The sequence below is a fragment of the Cheilinus undulatus genome, linkage group 18 (assembly GCF_018320785.1).
Source record: "Cheilinus undulatus linkage group 18, ASM1832078v1, whole genome shotgun sequence".
Taxonomy (NCBI): Eukaryota; Metazoa; Chordata; class Actinopteri; order Labriformes; family Labridae; genus Cheilinus; species Cheilinus undulatus.
Window position 1 is genome coordinate 25,611,390 of NC_054882.1, and position 25,500 is coordinate 25,636,889.

The window sequence follows — 25,500 nt, forward strand, 5'->3', positions numbered from 1 at the left end:
AATGAAAATCTTATGAGGATACTTTCCTTTTGGGATTAAAGTTTCCAAGATAAATTTAATAAGCTAACACTAAAGGCTTAAATTCTGTTTTTAAAAGTATGAGAACATATAAATAAAATAACAAAAGAGAAATAATTAACTACTTTCACGTCAAGTAATAGTTTTACAATGATCAAAGACAACGTTTGCTACCATTTCACAATAGTTTAAAAATGTCTCCAAGCAAACATTAGTTGAATTTAACAAGCTAACACAAGTTAGCAAACTTGACCCATATGTCCCAAACTGCATACTTATGTTACTATACTGTATTACAGTACACTAATATCTAATACAGTAAACTTAATCACAGTGGCTTATTATTGTCACAAATTGCACACTTACAGGAAGTGACAACAGTTTAACCGCCTGTTTTCTTCTTCTGCTTCATTTTTAACAGCAACCTCTAAGAGCCATTAAGTGATTATAAAAGAAATCTGACAGTTATTTTTACTCACTATTAAATCCATGTAATTTGTATCATATTATTTGCTTAAAGAAATTGAACTCATTTTGCCTTAAATGCCTTTTTCTTGGTTGAAATGTACAGCCGTTGCTAATAACTCGCAGATGCTAATATTAGCTAGCGTGCTAGCAGGCTAACAGTACAATACCTGCTATCTCACAAAACTGGTGTTCACTAAGGGTGCTAAAGTGTCCATCGTTTCACACTCAACTCATGGACGGTTTTGAGTACACCATTATTAAACGGCATTTGAGTATACTACTCAGTGTGAATGCACTTTGAACACTTATGCACTCAAAATGTTTAGTATTTGGCGCAGGGGTATGTGATTTGGGACACACTGAGTGTATATGTGAAAAACATTCAGATCAAAGAAATAAGTATTAACTTCTTTTGTTGACAAGTATCTGCTTTATGAAAGGTTTTGAGAGTTTCCAAGCTAATGTTAGTTAAACTTTATAAGCTAACAGAAGCGGAGAAATTTATGTCAAAGGGTTTGTAGCTACTGGAAATTTTGGAAAAAAAGTAGAAGGGAATGACCTCTTTGTTGAAACAACTACCGTCTTACTGAAAGATCTAAGGTACTTCTAAGTTACTGTCAGCATAACTTTCCCAGCTAACGCAAGTAACTTAATCCATATAAAGGAGTTCCTTTACTCTAATAAAACACAGGAAAAAGCAGAAAGGACTAACTTCTTGGGAGTTAAAACTGCCTTTCTATGAATGTTTTTAAATGTAAGCTAGTCAGCTCTCCTTAACAAGCTAACCCACGCTAGTTATATCCAGTGAAGACGGTTAATGGGTAAAGGTAAAAGAAATTAATCTATTACAACTACCTTTATAACTGACGGTTTTCAGATGTTTTTAAACTAACTTTAGCATAACTTTCCAAGTGAACACAAGTAACTACATATGTGTAAAAGAGTTATTCAGTTTTAAAAAATCCAGGGAAAAGCAGAGAGGGAAGAACTTATTCAGGGTACTGCCTATTTATTAAAGTTTTTAAACGTATGTTAGCCATGTCAGCTAACCTTAACAAGCTAACACGAGCTAGCTATTTAATCTGTAGAAGAGGGCTCATGGGAAAACTATTGCAGAAATTAATTCATTACAAATCAGGCAACAAAAAGACTTAAATGAAATGACTTTCTTGGTACAACAGCTACCGTTTTACTGAAAGATCTAAGGTATTTCTAAGCTAATGTTAGCATAACTTTCAAAGCTAATGGAAGTAACTTAATCAGTGTAAAACAGTTCCTCAATTCTCAAACAAGTGCAGGAAAAAGAAGGGGTTACCTTCTTGGTGTTAAAACTGCCTTTCTACAAATGTTTTTTAATGTAATCTACATCGGCTAACTTTGACAAGCTAACTCACGCTAGCTTTATCCAGTGAAGAGGTTTAATGGGAAAAATATTTAACAAATTCATCTATCACCAAAAACAAAACAAACAAACAAACAAAAAACCAAAGGGATACGATATCTTTGGATCTTTGGTGTAACAAGTATTTTCCTGAAAGTTTGCCTTTGTTTCCTAGCCAATGTTAGCATAACTTTCCAGGCTAATGCAAGTAATTTAATCCATCCACACTATAAAAAAATATAGGTAGAGGCAGAAGGTAATAATATATTTGATGGTTAAATGATTATTTTTAAAGCTTACCCTGAGTTTAATGTTCACTTACCATTGATATTGTCAAAATGAAAGAGACAGAGTAACAGTAGTCTTCAGGCTGTTGTTGCCCTTAGCAACAACAGGGCCCACATTCCTGACTGCCAGACTGATCACTGTCTTAACTGGAGCACCTAAATGGCACACTTCTACTTGATTGTTTAAAGTTGGTTTTCTTAAAGATTTCTGATTCACTTTTACGTCTTACCTAAATCCCTTTTGAATATTAATGTCTAGCCAAATACAGAACCTGTTCAACACTAGATTAACTAGTAAAGGTGTTAGATAATGTTTTTATTTTTGAGAAATAAACTTTTTTTAATCATAAAGACTCTTCTTAGGTATATGATGCAAAAAAAAAAATTGGAAGGCAAATTAAAGAAAATAATACCCTGTAGTAAATAAAAAGACATCAACAAAGACATTTGAAATGGTATTTCGTAGGATTGGTGCTTATTTTTTGCCCTCAGCCATAAATAGGAATGGGGCTTGTGTGGATGAGGAATTAAGTTATGTAATAGCAATGGCTTTTCATGCACAGACAGTAAATCCCCCTCATGGTTTGTACTAGAAAGAGAGAACGACTGCTAGACAAAGAGTGACACAAGTGTAAAGCTGACAAATATGAGCCCAGAATAGGAGAAGATTGATCCCTTTTCATGTGTCAGATCAAGTGAACCCTACTTGGGGAAAAAAGCAATCTAGCAAAGAATCTGTTATAGAACTGGATTTGGTGTCATCCTCTCAAATCTACATTTGTAAAATAAGTTGTTACAGCAGATTTATAAAACATCATGTATAATACCGCAAATTCTTTTTATAACAACAAGGAAACAGATGAAGCGTCGCGTCACTGTGCCAGTGAAGCAATGCTACACCCAAGTATGCAAGACATGTCACTTTCACAAAAAACCAGAGTGTCTAAATCTGTCTAGCGTGGCCTTTGTATCAGTATGTTAGCTTATTATGCTCAGAGTCAGGGTGGTTATTGTGTCTTGGAAGAACAATGCATTGTTTGCGCTGATACACATACCGCCTTAAACCGCTCCTAAGTAATTTGCCCCGTCTGACACAGGAATGAATGCCTCTGCCGGACAGCATGATGAAATCCTGACTGATTTAGAGATAGTTTTTCACTGTTTTTGATTGGATGATTTAGAAGTACACCATGTCTTCTTTTGGCATAAACATTGTAAACAACAAAAAAACTGTGCTTTGTTTGCTGTCCTGCTTTTCAGGATGGAAAACTTACAATACAATGAGATTATATTGGTCGCATGCACTGCAGAGAAACAGTAACATTATGTGAACAACAAAGCAAAAGCACTAATCACTCCTAACAGCCAAAAACATTGAAAAAAGGGTGCTTTAAAAATTCTTCAGGATCAAGAGAGAAATTTTACTGTGTTTGCTCTGAATGAGAAAAGGTTGAGTGGAATGATCTCAGTCAGTTTTGGCTTAAGACTACAGCCTGCAGAAAATAATCCGTGACCTGTTAATCTGTTTTCTAAGAAAGCACGATCAGGTGGTTGAACAGTCGAGTGAAGAAATATGTGAGAGGGGAAAAAAGGGAGTGGTACACTGCTCTTGGTGTGACAATATGTATTAAAGCCCATTTTAATCTTCAGGTGTTTGTGTTTGAGGCTCCGTACCGTGCACTCCAGCTTGGGAATGTAGGGTGTGTCCCCAATGATGTCATCCTCAGGCGGCGTGATGCGCAGGAAGTCCAGGTGATCGGGGCGTGGAACGCGGGAGATGGTGTCCTGAGGATCATCGCCATCCAGCATCCAAATGTCATCCTGACGCAAGAGGGAATCCTCTGTACAAAAATACACAGACACAACCACAGAGTAATTATTCAAAGCTCTAGATTGAGAAAGATATTAAAGGGGGGGAAAAATGAGAGCACAACAGGTGTGGCAAAGTCAAAGCTGCAGGGTAGGTGGAAAACTAAGTTATTTACTGCAAGAATCAACTACTTTAAAATGTTTTTTATGGCAAAGATTCTAGAAAAGTTAAAAACTTAGCTGTTTAAAGAAAGGAAGATGAGAGTTGCTGGAGAAAAACACTGAGTAAAGCTCCTGTTGGGAGCTCCTGTTTTCCTAAAAGCAGTTCCTGTCTGCAGTGGGCCACATCACACGCTCTCTGTCTCTCTTTCTCTCCATTATGAGCTATTAAGCCGTCTCCATCATGATCTTTGCCTTTAGAACTGACACAGTATGACGCGATGACCATTGATCGACAGCCCCTTACAAAGCATACAACTAAAACAATATGGCTGTTAGCATTTGAGTTAGCAGCAAATAAAAAGGATCGAAAATTGATTAAAAATTGATAAAAAGAAGTTCATTATCAAATCTACTGGTGTCGATTTAATCTTCAAAGTCCCTGAATAGTCATGTGAGTTCCAGGTGTGCTAGAAAAGCTTCAGCTCTCATGGACAGCATCATAGGAAAGGCGCAATGGCAGCTTCAAGTGGAAAAATAGTAAAAGGCTATGTATCATGGCTCAAAAGTTATTCAAGTTTTTATAAATTGCATCACTTCTTGTTATATGCAACGTCAGTCCTGAAGGGTTATTAAAACAACACTGTGGCCATTTTTAAATGCCCCAGCATACGGTAATACTGTATTACAGGCCATTCCTAATTCACCACACAGTTTTAGCTAACTAAATGCTGTGCTTTCAACAAATATTTGTTGGCAGTTACAGCTTAACAAAACAAGATTTCCATTTCACTTGTTTCTGCTGGCAACGTCCAAAAACCAGCTATTGACAATTTGTCAAGCTGAATGGAGGGAACACCATCAGCTGTCCCGATTCTGTGGTGGCTCAGTTCACACAGCTGCAACTGTTTACAGCAACGTTCTCAAACAGTTTTGTTGTATCACAAATCATCTAAACTGAGCCTAGGACTGCTGCTGCTGCTGCTGCTGGTGGTGGGGGGGGTGTCAAGCTGCTGACAGTTAAAAGAAATTTCAAGTAGTTTTTGCTAAAAACAACGGTACATACACATTAAAGATCAGTAAAGCAACAAGAGATACTGCTTAGTCCACAGGGGTGCCAGACTCAACACAAACTACTGCCTGATTACAGGAGCTTTAACCATGTGCAAAATAAAATCCTCAAAGAAACATGATGTGCTGCCTTGTCCATGGGGTCTACAAAATCTACAATGCTAACATTTCCTCACAGTAGCTATAAATCAGCAAAACAGACCATGGTCCTGTTTAAATGTGTCACCTGTGTGGCTAGTTAAAGTGGAATGAGGTAGACATCAGACTCTTTCAGCATCAAGGCAGCAGAAAGAGACCCTTGTTTGCTGCAGGCTTGAGGGCACACGGCTATTTTTATCTGCACTTAACCGGCCCAGTTCCTGTCGCCAGCACCAGCAGAGAGCCACACTGATCCAGAGAAGGAAAGCAACTGCAGAGCACTGGCCTAAAAAGCAAATACCACTGACTGATATTGATTTGCATCCAAGGAATGTGCTCTGTGGGGTTGCTCAGCAGGGATGTTGTACAGACTGGAGTGCTTTTGGCCATTTAATTGCCCATAAGGATTCAAAATATAAAGCTTTATCTTAGTTCTTTAATGCTTTATCCTCATTAGACTGTACGTATTGTATGGCCTATCTGTTATTATTATCTCTTTTTAATTATTCTGTCTTTCTCATCTTGTAGTTTTAAGCAGATAAAGCATGACATAACACTGTTCCACGGCACAACATATTGTCGGATCATCTTGTGTTGTATTGTATTATATCATATCACATTATAAAGAAACATAATTACATAATATGTTGTATTGTGACATAATGTATCTTACATTGCACTGTAATGTAATGTGTTACAAAAATTAACCAGAGGATGATAAAGAAGCTGTAAAGAAGAAAACTGCATAGAAAATGTTATTCAAACAGTTACTTCTGTTTTACAGCACCAGGCAAGATGCTTTCATTCTGTACTTTAAGAAGGATCAGGCATTTAATATTTACCACTCACTGACAGGCTGCAGACAAAATCACATGGTATGAACTTCAACAACCAGGAAAGCTCCTCTGCTGCCAACACAGGAGGAAAGGGAATTTCACATTCCTCTCACGTACACTGAAACATGATTTATCTTGCCTTGATTCACGACTGTATCAAAAGACTCGGTCATGCAAGAGAAGGGGAAAAATACAAGTTAAGAGGTAAGAGTGAGGAAGATGCAAGATGGTAAAGGAGGAAGTGAAGGGGCAGCTTCAGGGGGGGGAGGGGATGCATGTTGCAGCTTGTGGCCTCAATTTTCCTCCAGCTGTAAGACAACACCTTGACCTGCTTGTGCAGAAAAATGAGCAGAAAACATAAGAAAAGAATCATGTCACTTCCTGTTCAATAACCAGCTTTAAGTGTCACATAACCTTCCTTTGTGGTGAGTATCCTTGAAGAGAGCACAGAGAGAACAGTTTTGCTGCAATGCTCACCTGCAGCCACTTCTAAGGACTTGGACAGCTCCACAGAGCCTGGGCCTTAGCCAAATGATTTAAATTCAGTTATGAGTGCCAGCACACACACATATAGAAAAATATACGCACACAAGTAACTGGGGGTGCTTTGTTTAAAAAAAAAACAAAGCATTGAAATTCAGCTTCAGTCACCATCAGTCATAAGGAGAGAGCAGCAGAGCCTGCAGTCCCTTCAGTTATATCAGACTTGGACAGCAGGAAAAAGAAGGATTAGATTAATAACTTTTCATTATCATAATGCTGTGCTGCATGGTCTCACAGTGGGAAATGCTGACTGTTAGCTGGGCATCTTCCAAGTCTAAGCCAAGGCAAGAATTTTCTGATCAGAAACAGCCCTCTCTACAATTCCTTCTGATAAAAGCAATTGAATTTATAAAGGAATTACTGCATTTCTATTCAAACACAATATTTGTGCATTTAGCTCATGCTCTACACTGATGGCCAACATGTTCCCTCATTAAATATGCACAAATTGTCCCACACTGCCCCCATCTGCAAAGGGAGGGAAATGCAAGCCTTTCTGCCTGTAGTCATCCTCTGCTGTATGCTCTTAATAAGACAAGCTCTGCAACAAAAACAGGTGCAATGCAATGACAGTAAACAGATACAGTGAAGCAACTTTTAAATGCATTATATAATGGCACTAGGCTCTACATGCACGCACACACAGTGAGCTTAACTTGCACCAGCCCTGGGGAGAACTGTGCGCTTATTACATTTTAATCTTCCTCCCTGCTGGCTCTAAAAGCCAGGACTAAATCACACTGTCCATCCATAATGGAGGGGACATCAGCTGTGGATGGGATTGTGTTTAATGCATAATAACTGAATAATTCCAACCTAAAGCAACAGCAGTCCATCAAACTACATATTATTCTCCAGTCTCCAGTGTTTTAATGCAATAATCTGCCCTTTACTGTAATGGAGACTAAATAACACACAGGTGTTTCCTTTGAGCAAACCAGCAGGTGTTGAGTGACACTGCAGTTATCTGGCAAAGAAAAATCACTGAGTGTGAGTGAGCAGCTGTCAGTCAGAACACGCTTCTCTGTGTAAACGTTAGCATTATCGTAACAGCGGAGTATCTGTGCTCTGGGCGGCTCAGAAACCCTCTAATGTCAGATCATTGCAGGTGGGTGTTGTCAGCAGTGATGGATTAATCCCATCACTCTGTCTGGAGCTCATCAGTCACCAAGTGGTTAGAGAAAGCACTGAGGTGGCTGTAGTGTACATATGCATTACAGTGCAGACACAAACCATGCAGCCATGTTAGGAAGTACAACTTATGTTTGATTACTTTATTTTTACTCAAGAAATTCTGCCTAAAATTTGCAGATCCCTCTGCCAAGAAACACAGGACCTACAGTCTGGTTTGCATTACTGTGTGTGATTTATGTTTGACAACTCACAAATTCAGGGCTGTTGAGCACTAAAAACTAGCCTTGCAAAGCACATGGACTGGCTAGATTCTATGTCAGTCATCAGGCAGATCCATCTTACAAAGCTTTAGCTGTTCCTGGTCAGAGAATGCCAATAAGTGTCAGTTGAGGAGAAGAGATTCAGCTCAGACTTCATAACTGCTTTTGACTTCTATGATGGCATTATGTCAGATGATGCAATGAAAATCTTGTCTGGTCTTGGCTGACAGATTGGGCACACTACAAGTGTGATCTGACACTGATTGTATGCTGTTGTCGCTACTGTCTCTGCGACTGTGTGTGGGTTTGCAGTTCGTCAGATCAAAGAGTGTCGATAGCTACAACAGAAGTGCACGGTGTGATGATAGCAGCCTTTTGCTCTGAAAAAAAGAAAATGACAAAAAATAATTATGGACATCATATCAAAAGGAGGACAATATAGACCAGCAATCCTTCAAATAAAACATTTTTTAACTTTCTTTTTATTTATTTTCATCAAAAAAAAAAAAAAAAAAAAAATCTTTACAACCGAGGGGAAGATATTTCCACTTCAAGGCCGTACAAACATACATCCGTCATTCTTCTGTATTCTTAAAAATATGTCTCAGTTTCCAGTGCCGCTGTTCCGACTTCTGTATACCATTCATTTTCACATTTTTTTTTCTCCACCTGGGATTGTTGCAGTCTCATTATATGAGTAAGATTTTTTTCCTTAGATAAAGCTCTTCAATAGTCTGGAACCATCTATTTACAGTTGGGGGGTCAGCTTGAAGCCACTTCCTTGTTATCGTTTTTTTACAGACTACAGTCAAAATTTTAACTAAATATTTATCCTTCCCTCGTACATATTTCTCTGAAAAATTACTAAGGTATAGTGTGTTTCCCTTCAGAGGTAAATTATATCCCAATATTTTTGGTATTTCTATAAATTTATTTTCCCCCAGGAGGTCATGATTTTCAAACATTTACAAAATATATGGCTATGATTAACATTTATTAAACCACAATCTCTCCAGCATGGGATAAACTGGTTAGAATATTTACTTGTGATTTTAGGTGTTAGGAAATAGTGAATAAGATTTTTCCATGAGAACTCTCTCCATCATTGAGAGCCAGTGGTTGTTTGGTGGTTTTTCCACATATTTTTCCAATCCTCTGATGATATTTCAACATTTAATTCTCTTTTCCACTTTGTCTTTTTATGATCAGTTGAATGTTTATTGGTCATTATAAGTGCACTGGTAAAGTTTTGAAAAAACTCTCATCAACTTTCCGTCATATGCTTTATGAATTATTTTTATCACCAGGCTCTCTCCAATGGAAGCAGCTCCCCTGATTTCCCTATTATAATAATCCTTTGCTTGTAAATAATTAAAAGTCCTGTTTGTCCAGGCCAAATTGTTTGTTCACTTCCTCAAAACTCTTCATTCTTCCATCTTTTTCCAAAACTTTCCATGATGTAATTCCTTTTACAGGCCAATGTTTAAATCTCAGCTCTTGTTGAACAGGTTCAAAACTGTTATCATTTGCTATCCATTTTAAAGGTTTAATGTCTTTCTGTAGCTGATATCTTTTAACCATTCTGTACCATATTTCTAGTGTGGGGGATAACGTGGGGGATAAACAGCATACCTGTCTAGCTGATCTCTGTAGAACGAATTTCTCAGTCAAACTGCCATTTATTTTCATCCGAGCTCTAGGTTGTTGATATAACGTCTGTATACATACCACTGATTAACTATTAAACCCAAATTGATTTAACACTTGATATAAAAACCTCTAATTAACACGATCAAACGCTTTCTCTGCGTCAATACTTAACAATACAGTGCTTTGTTGTTGTTGTGCCTCTTCTATGATATATAAAGTTGTTTTTATATTATTGTGTGTTTGTCGCCCCGCTATAAACCCTGTTTTATCTTTGTCTTTTAAACTGGCTATAAAACTGTTGAGTCTTTTAGAAATAATTGATGTGTAAATTTTGCAGTCTATGCTCAGAATTGATATTGGTCAGTAATTTTCACAATAACTGTTATCTTTTCCTGGTTTAGGTATGGCTGAAATGATTGCCTCTGACCACGATGGCGGCATTTTATTATTTTTTGATGTCCAATTAGAGGAAGACAGAAGTAATGGTACTAATTCCTCTTTGAATTTCTTGTACCACTCTGCTGGGTACCCATCACTACCTGGAGATTTATTATTCTTTAGTGAGTTAATGGCTTCATTTATTTCTGCTGTTGTAATATCTGCAGTATGTCATTTTGCTGTGTTCCAATTGAAGGCAAGTCTAATTCTTCTAAAAAGGTTTTCTATTTCGTTATCTACGTAGTAAAGGTTGTGTATACAGGTCTTTATAATATTTTTTGAATACTTCTTCTATAACTTCTGGTTCGTGTGTAATCTTTTTTTGTTTGTGGATCCATTATTTTAAAGATAGTTTGTTGTGTTTGTTGTTTTTGTATTCTTCTTGCTAGTAATGTTATTGCTCTCAGTCCTATTTCATAGTATTTGTGTTTTATATATTCATTTTTCCACTCAACTTTTTGTAGTAGTAACTTGTTTATATGTTTCCGTGTTTGTGATATCGTCATATATTCCAGAGTCATTAGAGGATTCATGTTTCCTCTCCAATTCCTTCAAGTAGTTTTGTTCTACATTTGTAAATTTGTGTTCTATACTCCTCTGTCCTCCTGTTTTTGATTGCCGAAGTATAAGCCATCAAGTTACCTCTCAAAACTGTTTTCATTGCGTTCCATAGGATGGCCGGGTTTGCTTCTCTATTATCATTTTCTTCTAGATACCTATGTACTTCTTCTTTATTTGATTGTTTAATTCTTCATTATTCAATATTCCTACATTTAACCTCCACACTGTATTTTTCCTTTTATTTCCAATCTGTAATGTTAAATGTAAGGAGTTATGATCAGATACATCTGCTGTCCCAATTATACATTCTCTTATTTTGTGTATATCTTGTGAGTTTACAAAAAAGTAGTCCATTCTTGAGTAAGTTTTGTGGTATGGAGAGTAGTAAGTGAATTGCTTTTCATTTGGGTGGAGATATCTCCAGATATCTACCATTCCCATTTCATTCAAACAGACTTTGATAAACCTTGATTGATGTGTATTTCTTCTCTTTAAGCTTGTTGTATTCATTTTTTTGTCATAATATTATATTAAAATCTCCACCACAAACTAAAATCCCTTCTGCTTCTGTTGCTAAGCTGTTTAAAAAGGATTCCACAAAATCCCTTTTTCTATGTGGGGTGCATTTATATTAACCAAAGTAATTACTTGGTCTTCAAGTTTTCCTTTAATCAATACATACATCTCTTCTCTGTGTTATAATTCCCTCATCAATTCAAATTTGACAGCATTTGATATCAGTATAATAACACCTGTATTTTTTTACCATAAGAACTGTAATATGCATTCCTGAAACCAAACTTTTTAAGTTTTTCATGTTCTGTATGATTTAGATGGCTTTCTTGTAAAAATGTGATATGGGCTTTTTCTTTCTTCATCTTCCTCATGACTTCATCCCTTTTAACTGGAGTATTAAGTCCGTTCACGTTCAGCGGCACTATTACGACATTATTAGATGTTATATTTAACTGAAAGTTGGCAATATTTCCCCTGAAAGAAAAGAACTACATAACCTTAAACATATAACAACAGTGAACTTTGAACTTGCTTCCACACCAGGAGAGTTTGTCCTGTCCTCCCCTGGTCCCTGTTGGTGGGTGAAGAGGTAATCCCCAACTGGTGTGGGGGCCCTCCCTAGACTTATAGGCCCAGTAAGTTCCAAAAAGTCTGGAAATGTCTATCAACCATGCTCTCTCATAGTCGGATCAGAATAATGTTAGAACCAAAATAATAGTTACATTCCACTTTTACTCTCTTCTAAATACTTAACTTCTATTTGTGTTTGTGTTACAGTTTTTTTGAAATCAGTAAATTTGAAAATTCATGGATAACAATAATAATTATATTTTAGCATTAAAAATATCATTTGGGTTAAAGAGCTTCTACATATTGGTGTATTAACCATTGCAGAAACATAAAAAATGATTTTGGTAATTACCAATGCTGTTATTTTAGGGCAGCTGTGGTATAAAACTTACTTTGGTTGGTGGTCTAATAATTTGTTAAGCACTGTATATCTCACTCTTAATACTAACAAAGTGAAACATATTGCTGTACTTGCAGGTACATCAATTAACCAGTTGAAAGTCCTGTAGTTTTTCCCTCGCTCGCGCTGTCATCTGTCCTCTACTGATGGTGAAGAATCGTATATAGACATGACAAGAGCTGCCTGAGAAGCTTGCATTATGTTGTTTAATCCTCAGCAGTGGTGCACACCTACTTCATATGTGGCCCATAATGAATGTAGCAGACAGAATGTTCTTTCCAATCACCTTCTGTGTTTCATTTTTGAAAGGCTCTGCCCTGCCCAAACACAGTCTATGGGATGTTGCCCAGACGAATGTGAAATATATGCCATGCAATGGATATGTTAAACAGTCAGGCATGTCAGGTTAAATGAAAACAGACACCAAAACCCAAGATAATTCCCTCAAGTTACTTCCCATGTTTGAAATTAAAATACATGTTTAAATGTCACATAAAAACAACTCTGCTGAATAAGAACATTAATAGTGTCATCTACTGCTACTGATAATTTCCTGTGTAATCTGATCAGACAGGGCAATATGTTAACTGATCATTCACTAGTTCAGCCCCTCCTCCTGTTAAATCCCTGCTTCCTATTAAAATCACTCAAGCAGCTTTGCCCAGTGGGCCATATTTTAGACACTCATAATCTATTAAATCATCGTTCGAAATATAAAAAACTAGGCCATGTGGCATTTTTGATGTATTTAGCAGCCTCCAACCCCCCTCCATTACGTTCCAGCCAGGACGGAGGATCATAGACTTTTACATAAATCATTTAAAAAATGCAGGATTTATAAATCACCCAGTTACTTTAGCCCCAGTCTCTGCTGGTTCTCTACACTGGCTTGTTAGCTGCATGGTTGATGGATTTAATGGTTTAGCTGTCAGTGGTGAAGCCAATGTAAGAGGCAGCTACAAGTGGAAGCTGAGAGCAGAGTGCTGCTGTGCTCTGAGGCCCACAATTGTAATGTAGCTTGACATGATGCCCACAGAGTCATCATTAGTCATTTGAAATGCAGTTCTGGAGGCTGATGGGTTTATACAGAGCTGAGGAAGAGGGAGGGGTGCTTTCATTGAGAAGGGCACGTCACTGACTGGCAGACAGGATATTTGGTAGCGTTTGCAGGAGTCCAATTTGTGTTGAAACACTGAGGAGAAACTCTGACCCAAAGCCACTCTTATTAGAAAGCACAGGTTGAAATACAGCTGACGTTAACCACAGTATAAACAAGTTATACATTAAAAAAAACAAACCTTTGTGCTCTGTTTCTGTGCATGCAGAATGAAGCTAAGAGCAACAATGTGAGACAGACTGAAGTGCTCCAAGTCTGCTTTGGCTGAATTCTCTTCATTAACCAAATAGAGCCGGCCCTTGTCCTCACCGTGATGAACAATGTTGCATAGCAGGGCACTTTGTGTTGAATGACAGCAAGCATGGAGAGCAGACTGAAGCACTCTTGCTCTGCACTGATCAGTTTCATATGACCTTGCTGGAACCTATTGGGTAATCTGATTATGGTATTGCCTGCCATATGTCCATCAATAGAAATGTTGGACACAGAGAGGAAAGCATATAAATGGATAGGACAGTAATGACTGATGGGACTAAAAAAAGTTAAGCTGCCGAATCAAATATTTTAATACCAGCAGATTTAATGACAACGTCCAGGCTAAAAAGGATTTTTTGATGATAGATATCAACCAATGCTATTCCACTAGCTTTACAGAACTTGAGATATTTTGGGTCAGTTCTGATAATTGTTTTAGGTCCAAGAACACAGGCAAGGTTGAGAAAACCTCCCACCTGACACTACTTTTTATACCACTACTATACATTTAGCTTTTTATTTATTTAGTCAGGTATTTTATGCCTAGTGTGTAGGATCAAGTATGAGGCAAGTATACTGTTACCACACAAGACAGCATTTACAGCCAGAGCTAATTTTCAGCTATGCTAGCACTACTGCACTTACCACTGTAATAGAAAGCATGAAGATGCATGAACAGAAAGTGACTCTTACACTGCAGGGCTCTAAAAATACAGTTACGTAGTGACGTTTCAAGCACTAAAGTCTGATGAAGAGCAACACTGCTTGCAAAGTCACTACGGTGGTGCAATATATAACTGTATTTTTGGAGCCCTGCAGTGTGCGAGATGTCTTTCTGTTCATTTTTAGTCTCATTTTTGGCTTACCACCTGCCTTGGTTTGGATGTGCGTGTAGACTTTTCACCTAAAGCAACTAAAGAACCACAAATTTCCTCAAGTAGTAATCGTGATGTCATGAAATAAGACCCCTATTTCCAAAGTGGAGAAAATGTACTCTAAACTAATGATCATGTTGTCAGTAAAGGATAATGTCCCTGGTAGCCTAAGGTTATACTCATACACTATACGGACAAATTCAGGTGTTTTAATCAGACCCATTGCCACAGGTGTATAAAATCAACCACTTAGCCATGCAGTCTCCGTTATTATACATAATGGGTTGTTTAGAAGAGCTCAGTGACTTCAAGTGTTAAAATTCCACAGAAAACTGTAAGTAATAATATTGAAAGTGGGAGCCTATTTAGGAACAACAGCACCTCCACAAAGCAGAAGACCATGTAAAATCACAGCGCGAAGTCAATGACTGCCAAGGTGCATTCCATAGCTGAAGAGGTCTGAACTTCCACTTGCATTAATGTAAGAACAGAAACTGTGCAGCAGGAGCTTCAAGGAATAGGTTTGCATGGCCAACCAGCTGCATGCAAGCCTCACATCACCAAGTCCAATGCCAAGTGTTGGATGGAGCGGTGTAAAGCACACCGGCACTGTCTTTTAACTGGTCGACGTAAATATGACCACATTTCCCTCATTTAAGCCTCTCTTCACTGGCTTCCTGTGCATTTTAGGATTGATTTAAAAATTTTGTTATTGACTTATAAATCTCTAAATGGGCTGGCTCCTCCCTACCTTTCTGACCTTTTAAACCCCATATTTTATCTCGGACTCTCAGATCCTCTGACCAGTGTCTTCTGACTGTCCCGAGTTCAAGGTTGTTCAACTGTCCCCCTCACAGCCTGTCTTTAAATCAAACTTAAAAATGCACTTTTACTCCCTGGCTTTCAGCTCTACTTGAGAATTTGGCTTTTTTATCCTTTCTTTTTTTATTGATCCATTTATGTCCTCCAGTGTTTACTCTGGTCTTGCATCTGTGTTTTATTGTTTGTGTTTTATTGTTTGTTTTGTTTTTTTATTTTCACTGTACAGCACTTTGATCAGCATTTTGTTGTTTTTAATTGTGCTTTATAAATAAATCTGGATTGGACAGAACACTGGACTGTGGACCAGTGGGAACATGTTCAGTGACGATTCACGCTTCTGTGTTTGGCAGTCAGATGGGAGAGTCTGGGTTTGGCAGATGCCAAGAGAACATTACCTGTCTGGCTGCACTGTACTGACAATGAATTTTGGTGGAGGAGGGATAATCGTATGGGGCTGTTTTCCAGGATTTGGGCTAGGCCCCTTAGCTCCAGGGAAGGTCAATCTTAATGCTTCCAGCATACCAAGACATTTTGGACTATGCAATGCTTCCAACTTTGTGGCAACAGTTTGGGGAAGGCCCTTTTCTATTCCAACATGACTGAGTCCAAGGGCAAAAAGCAAGGACTATAAAGACACGGTTTGATGAGGTCAGTGTGGACGAACTTGACTGGCCCACACAGAGCTGACCTCAGCCCCATGGAGCACCTTTGGGATGAACTGGAACAGAGACTGTGATCCAGGCCTCGTTTTACATCAGTCCCTGACCTCAAAAATGCTCCAAAGAATGAATGGGCACAAATTCCCACAAAAACACTCCAAATCTTGTGTAGCGCCTTTCAAAAAGAGTGGAGGTTGTGATACCTACAAAAGGAGAAAACTCCCTATCAAAGTACATGTTTTTGAATAAAGTATGTACAAATTTACAGTGCAGCTTTAAAATAATGTTTTAAAAATGTTTGTAGGGTTTAGAATAGATATCAAGAGAGTGAGAATCATAAATACTAAGCTAACATAAGAGACAAAGGCAGGCATTAATCAGCATCACATACACACCTCCAGCAATGTTGCACAGACTGGGATGTAAGAGCATTAGCACATGAAACAAACAGGATAATTTGTTTCTTTAAAAACAACCATTCCCATCTGCATAATAATCAAACTCATTAATAAGCACTTAGCTTAGGAAGATTAAAGAGCCAGAATCATAATTAGTTCGGCATTCGCAAATCATGAAGGAGCAAGCTTCACAATGACCCACTTAGTCGTTTCAGCTGGACCCTGTGATGTTCATTTATCTGTGTTAGCATCTGATGTGCGCTTAATTATCAGGCAACACAAGGGTGATGCAGAAAAGAGCTAAGGCACAGCCAAATTGATAAAAGGCTTTTTTAAAGCTTAAAGGTTTTAGCTTTTACTGTGAAGTTTGTATGGCATGAAACATGTAATATAGCATACATGTATGCAGCAATGTTACATGTGTGTTGTTCCTAAGGGTTTTAAACAAGCAGATTAGAGGCAAAACATCACACTATTACTTCTGACAATGACTTTGTGTGTCTAGGTCTGCGTTTAGCAATTTAAGTCCAATGCATGTGCGTCTGTGTAAATGTTATTGACTGTAACTGTGTGTGTAGCTTGTTTCTGAGTGAGGTCACACACTGCCAGTTTAACTTAAGTGAGAACTGATCCAAAACATTTCAGAATGAGTAAAGCCAGGCTATACTGGATATCTCCCCGTCCACCGTTAGCTCAGCCCCACACAGCTCAGCTCTCCTTCTCCCTCCGGCTGCTGCTGAGATCAGCACTGCTAGCTGAATTGGATGACCTAGCGCTTCTCTGTGATGTAACAAATCACACCGTAGCGCTCCTTCAAATGTACCGTAGCTCTTCCAATGTGAGTAACACTGTGCTAAAGGGCCCAAAGTTATACACAGTTTTGTAGTAAATGTCGTAATCAGTGAAAGACTTTGTGTTTTCTGTTACAGAAATGACGCAAAGGGATGATTAACAATGTTACAGGGTAAGCAGACGTCAAAATGTTAAGGCCTCTCTTAAAGGATCAGACCCTAAACATCAAATTTGATTGTGCAGTTTGGGGTGCAAGTAAACATATATTAACTTTACACCATGACCAGACCTGTGAAAAAATCTTGAAAGAAAAGGGGAGCTAAAGTGTGTAATTTAAGTGTGTTTAACTATTTAAACCAGTGGCTCTTAACTGGTCTATCCTGAGGAACCAGCACCCTCTCTTTAAAGCTATAATATGAAGATTAATTTAAAAAAGACTACTCCTTTGTTATACCTTTATATTAATTCTGTTGAGATCTCATTATCTCACATATTTCCAACAGTTTCCTAACCTGGCACGCCAGACGGGTTTGTTTCACAAATCCATCTAGAAAACCCCTCACAGACAGCTTTTGGGAAAGGGCAGAGCCTTTGAAAAAAAACTCAGAGGGTGATTGGATGAACGTTTTGTCTGTCACATCTTTATGGGCCAATCAGAGCAACAAAACATATGACGTAGCCGCTACCGAGCTGCTCCCCTACCGATGGAGTAAATGCCATAGAGAACTGCATAACGCAAACCATGTTGACTGTAGACATGTCAGTACACAACCTTTGTCATTTTTTCAAAGAAAGTAATTCAATGCTGTTCTTTGTTCTTCTTCTAACGAAGAAATGTCGTCAAGTTCTCATAAAACTGGCGCTTTAACAGCGTCCACGCTAATGTCTTCTGCTACAGTTTCACTGGCCTCTTGTCGCTGCTTGCTTACATCATAACTCTGCCATGCCTGTAAGTACTGCCCATCAACGCTGATTGGTCCTGTCACTTTCTAACCGGGCCCAAACGGTTCAGATGGGAGCTTTATAAGATAGATTCGCCAGTGAGAAACACAGAAATGGGCGTATCCATCTGTTATGCAAGGTTAACAGTTTTCAATACCAGGGAAATTCTGAATTTTTACAGTTTTGACAGGATGTGTCTTGATATGGTGGCTGTCATTACGGAGGGAGCTGCAACTGGAAGCTGCTGTATCTCGTTCATGTTTTGTGCCGATTACTTGTAATGGACCATGATTGCTCTCCCTGTAACATGGAATTCCCCCCAGAATGCAGCAGGCCCACTAAGCATTTCCAGATCAAGTGGAGAACAGGCCTGCTGTGGCTTACCTTCTGTTTTGAACTAAGGACTCTGCGTGATAAAATTGCACTCCATACAGTGTATTTACTTGACAGTAGACCCACGTTTTGTTTTCATTAATTAATTTCTCATAATGAGGGAGAAAAACTGTTAAAAGTGGACTTCCTGGTTTGTACTGTAACTTTGCCAGGATGCCTCAAGAAAGTCTGGCTGCAGACCGCAAATCTCAGACAGCTTCCTTGCAGAAGCCTGTGAGACAGCGCCTCTGTCCAAACAGAAATGTACACTTAGACTTTCAAAATAAAATTGAATTACACTTCTGGTTAGGGTTTGGGTAAGGGTTACTTCAAGGGCTAGGATACCAAAAGTTAAAGTTAAAAAGCCTGACTACAAAACATTCTAACACAGCTAATGAAGTTAAGGCTACGGCTAATAAAACTACATTGGTTAGGTAGGTAATACAACTGAAATATGTTAGGTTATGCTACATTATGCTACATAAAATATGTTAGGTTATGCTACATCATGCTACGTAAAATATGTAAGGTTATGCTACATTTGCTAAAGCTAACTTAGCTTAGTAATCTGAATTACCTATGTAGCTAACTTACACCGCTTTCCCACTTAAAGTAGCATGTAAAAGCGTTTTTTTTTTTTTTAAACGCGGGTAAACCCGCTAACAATCAGCAAGTGACTCCTTTCCCATTGCTAGCAGACCCAGGTCTGATCTCCAGCAGACGAGCTGCATGGCTGTTTTTTTTCCTCTGGTGTGTCAAGCTGATGTCATCACGTTATAGACATCATCATCAGCGCGCCGAAACACAGTTAAAGCCCAGTTCAGGCAAAAGATTCGCGACGCAAGACAGTTCTAGAATGAGTCGCAGCAGTCTGAACTAAGCGTTGCAGCGCGAATGAAGCCGTCTGATGGAGTTGCCAGCAATTCAGCCTATTAAGTCGTAGAGAGCGGGTTTAAGAACGCAGCAAGCAGAGAAATGCAATAAGGGAAATATAAATCTCATTTTGAAAGGCTATATACGCCCATTGCAACACGGCAACGAAATTTCACGGCACATATAGACACTAAAATGCTTTCCTATCTCAGTCTTTCTATAACAAAAATATCCACTGAGAATAACTAATATTCTACTGACACATTCAACTCCTACAGTCTTGAATTTCTCATGGATTATCCAGTAAAGCTCAGCACTTCCTACTTATGAGCACAGCCAAATAAAGTTAACCTTTTCTAAACAATGTTTCTATTTCAAATTTTCACATCTATCTGCTTCTTGGAAATATTAGGCAAACATCGATCTTTTTAATGATTTAAAACAGAAACTTCAGTCTGAAAACTCTGCCATCTCCTCCATCAGCTGTCATCCAGCTTAACAGCTGATGGAGGAGATGGCAGAGTTTTCAGACTGAGATTTAAGGGTGAAAACTAAAAAAAAAACAAGAATATATAGTCATTTCCAATGTGCAGACATGTGATAAAGGGAAAGGGGAAAAAAAACATTCTCAGCGGATATGTTCATTATGACATGGGCATTTTTGTGTTTATATGTGCCGTTAAACTGTGCTGCCATGCTGCGAAACTTCTGCCTTTAAATTCCTGCCTCCTCCAGCACATCAGGCTTAAATGCGCAGCAGACAGAATAAAGTTTCTGTGCAACAACAATAACAAAAAGGATCTATGAGATCACAACAGGCAAGTAACATAAACGTATTATTTGTATTAATACAAACATAGGCACGTTACGCCAAAGTCATCACGCGTTCACCCGGGTGTGACGTTCCCACTGGAGCTAATTGGAGGCGAGCTGATAAAAACCTGTGTTCATTGCAGGTTCAGTCAACGCGGGTCTGAATGCCGATTAGAGCCTTTCCCACTGCCGACAGGAGCCGATTGTTAGCATGTTTAAACGGGTTTTTCAGCCAGTGGGAAAGGGGTATTAGCTACATATGCCAAAGCTCATGTTGCAAAAGCTAACACAGCTACACTGGCTTATGTATTAGCTAAAGCTATTGAAGCTAAAGTGAGCCAGTGTTCAGGTAACTACTTCTGAAACGAGTCTATACATAAATACATCCCAGTTAAGACCTCTGACATTCTTTTCTGTTCTATTTATGAAATGAATAGAGTGGAATTTAAAAAACTTTCTAAAATGCGAACTACATTGTGCTGGCGAATTACATCCCTTCTGCCTTGACAGATGCAGCGTCCCATAGTAGTGGTCTGCAAGAAGGGGCACCTGAGATCTGGGGTCTGTAGCCAGACACCTCTTGATCCCAGAATGCTTTGCAATAGCTGACAGTGTGGATCAGGAAGGCCACTACCAACAGCTTTTCTCCCTCTTCATGTGATACATATAAATAAAACCAAAAGGCTGGTTGACTGTTTAGTAAACACAGTATGGAGTGCCATTATCTTAGAAGTAAAGAAAACGTTTACAGCAGAGATGGGAGTAGCTGAGCAGTGATGGTCCCTCTTAGTCACATTGCAATATTGTTTTGATAGAGAACCCCCCCCTCCAGAAATTTTTAATTTTTTTAATTCAAAAAATGAAAAATGCAGAAGTTTGAACCTTAAATGGAATAAAACACTTGACTGAAGTTCGGTGGTGGCTTATGTGGGTGGCCAGGGTTTGACTCCAGCCTCTCATCCCTGTTTCTTTCTATATTCACTGTCCTCCAGTCTGAATAAAAGCATAAAAGTCTCAAAGGTCTTGAGAAATTAGCCCATTATCATGGGAAAAATAGCTTTGTTTAATCCTACGGTAATATGACAGGTAAGTCCAGATCTTAAGAAAACAATGAATATGTACTCATTATCACTGCAAACTCAAAGAAGAAGAATTATATCTATGCATGTCTTCTTTGGGCTTCCATACATCATACACCATTTGACGACACTCTTGTCCAAGGCACACATTTGTGACCAACTGTAACAGCTCCACTTCCCACTTTTGGGTGCTGACCCACCCATTAAGAAGCACTGATTTAAATTATTTATTCAATAACTGTTAGGATAAGATAAAGTTTAAAGAAAGAGGAAGAGAGTCTTGCATTAAGTCTAATCCTTCTTTCTGCAACCCTCGTCCCTGCTTGGTCCCTGATCCTTTGTCCGTTTCCCGTGAGCTTGACGGGATGTGAGTTTAAGGGAGGGGCAGCAGATCCCTCAAAGTCCAAATTGGCAATGCTTCAGTTAACAAGGCGCTCACGAGAACCCTGATCAGGTCAACCTCAGAGTTAACTCTGAGCTTTCATCTGTGACACTCCTGCTAATCTCTGCTTTCCCAGCTGCACCCAAAGAGTTAAAACAAATCATCAGGGAAACTATTCTCAGGGTCCTGCTTGCCCCCTTGTGCAACTCTGTTGGGTAGCTTTTAATTTGTGGTCACACGTCTTCACGACTTGTGATGGTCCAAATCAGGGCTCAAAGAGACATTCTGGATAGTATCTCTCATTCATCTGTCTTACTAGCGTATTAGATCAAATTTCCTTTAAGGACAATGCTTGACAGTTACATGCTTCACAGAGAAAACTGCTTGAGAATTTTAGCAACCTGAGGCAGTATTTACACACAAACTCTCAATGCATACCTTTTTTAGTTCTGTTTCTCAGATCCAGCATCAGCGCTGCCACATGAGGGCCTAATCCTTACAAACATTTCTTATTGCCTAGATGATCAAAGTGCTGATGTTCAAACAGGAACATTTTAAGATCTAAAAACTCACCTGTTGTTGTGGAGTTGCTGGAGGAATTCCATTTGGAGTTGCTTGGCCGCCTGCTGAGGTTCAGATCCAGACGGGTGACAGTCCGCTTGTTGCCATTCCTGTCGATGACCTCAGTGAAGATTTTAGGCTCGTCTGTGTTGCTAGAACTATCCTGCTCTACGTCTATATCCTTGTCAGAGAGCATCACGATCCGGTGGTTGAGCTGTGGGCTTTCCTGCTTGGAGGACAGGGGGGACAGGATAGGGGACATGCTCTGGAGGCTGTTAGATGCAGGGAAAGAGGTGTTGAAGACCCCAGCCAGAGACGGTGAAGAGGGGCTCTTGAGGTGGGATTTGCTTTGGAGGTATGGTTCGTTTGTGTTGGACAAAGGCAACTGTAGCCCTTTTGAAAGTTTCCGGCCTGGTTTTTCTCCCTGATTTGGTCCACTCCAGTTTCCGTACTCCTGCTGGCAACTGCTAGGCCCAGGATGAGTCACACAAGGCCCTTCAGTGTGGTTGACATGTTTAACTTTCCCTTCTACATGCTGCACTTTCGCCACCGCTCTGACCCCCTGGTTGGTTCCCTTGACGTTCTCAGTTAATGTCTCATCTAGAGAATCACATTTCTTAATTGGTCGAAGGTTGCTGCCACTTTCTCGTCGGGTCCGACCTTCAGTCAGGTTGCAAAATGACGACTCGTAACCTAGCTCACCATCGCACTCTGAGAAGTCAGCACAGAAATCTATGTCTGGGTCAAACACACGGTTGTCCTCCATGAAGTCCCAACCCTCATGACCGATCTTGAAGTTTTCCTCCATGGGGAGGATGGGGTTACTGACGGCGCTGACATAAGAGCCGGTGACTGAGCTGTCAGAGACAGGGACAGGGTAAGGTGCACCAGGGATCTGTTTTGTTACTGAGGGTGAAGATTTTGACACACCGTTTGGAGCATTTGATGATGTCCCATTTGAAACTTTCTTCTTCATCTTGCTGTGCAGAAAATCCTCAGCACTGTCAAGCTTTTTACCTCCTAACTTCTTCAGTTTTTTGCTCTTGGACATTGCTTTCTTCTGCTCTGGAGACCCAGCGGGAGGACAGTTGGTGCTGCTGAGAACCTGACCTCCAAGGTGAACTTCCTGACCCTCCATGTACTCCTGGAGTTTCCCATCCTGGTTGCCCATCCTTACTTTATTGGCACAAACCCGACACAGCGATAAAAGATCTGCAAGCAACTGGTGGTTCTCAGCCGCCAGCCAGCAGAGCTCTGCAACTGCTTCCTTTGTTGCCCGCTGGGAGTTGAGGAGTTCGCCTGAAGAGTAAGAAGACTGGCCTCTTTGTTCGGACACTGCAAGATCCTCCTTTCCCCAGTCATGGTCATTAGTAAACCTTTCTGAATGAGGGGCGCGGCTCTTGTACTTGAAGACCGGGGCCCGCCTCTTGGGGAAATACAGGCTGATGTGGCTTAGCTCACGGATGGGTGCATACAGGAGCAACACAGTGTGAGTGCCCTCCATGATGGGTGCCATATTAATCACTGAAGCACTGTGAGAAAGTGGTCAGTCCCCAGGATAAGTGACTGGGCTCGGACTGCAGAGGAGGATCTCTGGCTATTCATCACCTGTCCTGTCCAGATGCTGTCAAGGAGAAAGTAGCACACAGCTTTAAATCACATGTAATGTCCAATAACATACAAGACTTACTGGTGGCTCTCCTGAACTTTGAAGACATTTTAACATTTGAGTAAAATATTAGATTAGTTATTATTATCTTAAACACAAAAGGCATTTTCTCAAATCACTGCAGGCTAATTGTGAAGCTAGTTCTGGTGCTGAACCACTACAAGCTGCCCCTTTTCAGCAATAGGCCCTCCATATTATACAGCCAGCCCTATTTTAATTCAAAAGCTACATAAAACACTGCATGCACACTAAAATTGTAAATCTACTATTAACATTTCCTGTCAACCCCTATCATATCCTCCTCCTTTACGACATTGCTGCACAACTAGATGAAACATTTCCAAAACGCATATCAGCAACATTTCACACGCTGCTGCATCAAACCTGAGTGTCAGATAAGGTGACGACACAAGCAGAGCCCAGTGCTGTCGATGCCATTTCAGCTCACACGTATGTCGCGTGTCCTCAATGTTTCCCCTAACATTTCGCAACATTTCTGAACTGTTTATATCGCAACAAAACCCCGTGGGTTGCTGTCACCTTGCAAGGAGACACGAGTGCAATAATCAGTGTTTAAATGGCAGCATAATTAAACTACCCCGAGGGTTTTTGCAGCCAACTTACAACTCACAACAGGAAATACTGACCTTAATTTAAGGGAAATTTGAATGAAATTACTAAAAAAAAAAACTCCGCAATAGCTGCATAACCTTCATTTTTACAATTAATTAGAAACTGAGCCTTGTCCCGGTTAAAAGCACCTGCAGCGGGCACAAGTCAAGCACTAGCTCATAAAAGATAAACAACTACTTACCCGATTTAGTCGCATGGTAAATGTTTCTTCACATCTCTGTTCTGCAACCAGCCACTGCTCACCGCTGCCTCACTGGGGCATTCAGGAGTGACTGACGGGTATTTGGACCAATGGAGAAACTCAGCGCAGGCTAACTGCTCTCTGATTGGTTTCTTATTCTGCACCCACCTCCCACAGTTTGAGCCAGCCCAGTGCAGCTGCAGCTCCCAGGTAGGCCATGTGATAATTTTCGGCCTGGCTTCAGTGCGAAAGAAAGTAAAGTGCGGCTTAAATTGAGGTACTAAAATGTCGTCACTGTCACTAGCTTTTCATATGATCATTTTATCTTTAAGTTGTACTCACGGAAGATGAAGTGTAGGTTATTTAAAACACCTGCTCTTTGAGGTTCAAGGGGGCGCCATTTCTTACGAAACAGAGGCACCTAGTGGCTTACAGCTGCTTTACAATGAGACTTGTACTTACCCTAAAATAGAACGTAAAGCCCTGAATAATACATGTATTTTCGCAGAGAATGTTTTGTTTTCACTCTAGTTGTATTTTTAATGAGGATCATCAGATGTTCAATACGTTTGTCAGTGATAATTACCAAAATATCAGTAATATACGTGAAAGGAGGAAAAAATTACGGTGGCCCTGAAGGTCAACTGCAAACACATTTTATTGTAAGTCTCAAACATGCAATAACATTATATCTAGACTATAAAAACATGTCTTGTGGTCTCAGCGAGAAAGTACAGAATATATCAAAAAGAAGTGGGAAAGAGAGGCACAAATATTGCTTTCTAAAGAGAGTTGGGAGAAAATTAGCCCTCTACAGTGGCTCACCACAGGGTCAAAC

At 39.5% G+C, this 25,500-nt stretch overlaps 1 protein-coding gene across 2 annotated transcripts in view; it reads right to left on the reverse strand.

Annotated features, from left to right (window-relative positions):
- The window catches only part of LOC121526426 (formin-1-like), a 90,553-nt gene extending 65,828 nt beyond the window's left edge, over nucleotides 1–24,725 (reverse strand). The window contains exons 1-3 of one of the 2 annotated variants that reach the window (XM_041813003.1): nucleotides 24,663–24,725; nucleotides 22,192–23,803; nucleotides 3,829–3,995 (exon numbers count right to left, since the gene is read on the reverse strand). In XM_041813003.1, coding sequence (XP_041668937.1) covers nucleotides 3,829–3,995; nucleotides 22,192–23,695 — 1,671 coding nt within the window. In that variant the 5' untranslated portion in view covers nucleotides 23,696–23,803; nucleotides 24,663–24,725. Of the gene's footprint in view, nucleotides 1–3,828; nucleotides 3,996–22,191; nucleotides 23,804–24,495; nucleotides 24,570–24,662 lie in introns of those variants that run through there. The other variant, XM_041813004.1, reaches the window with a different exon arrangement.
- Nucleotides 24,726–25,500: the final 775 nt, after the last annotated feature.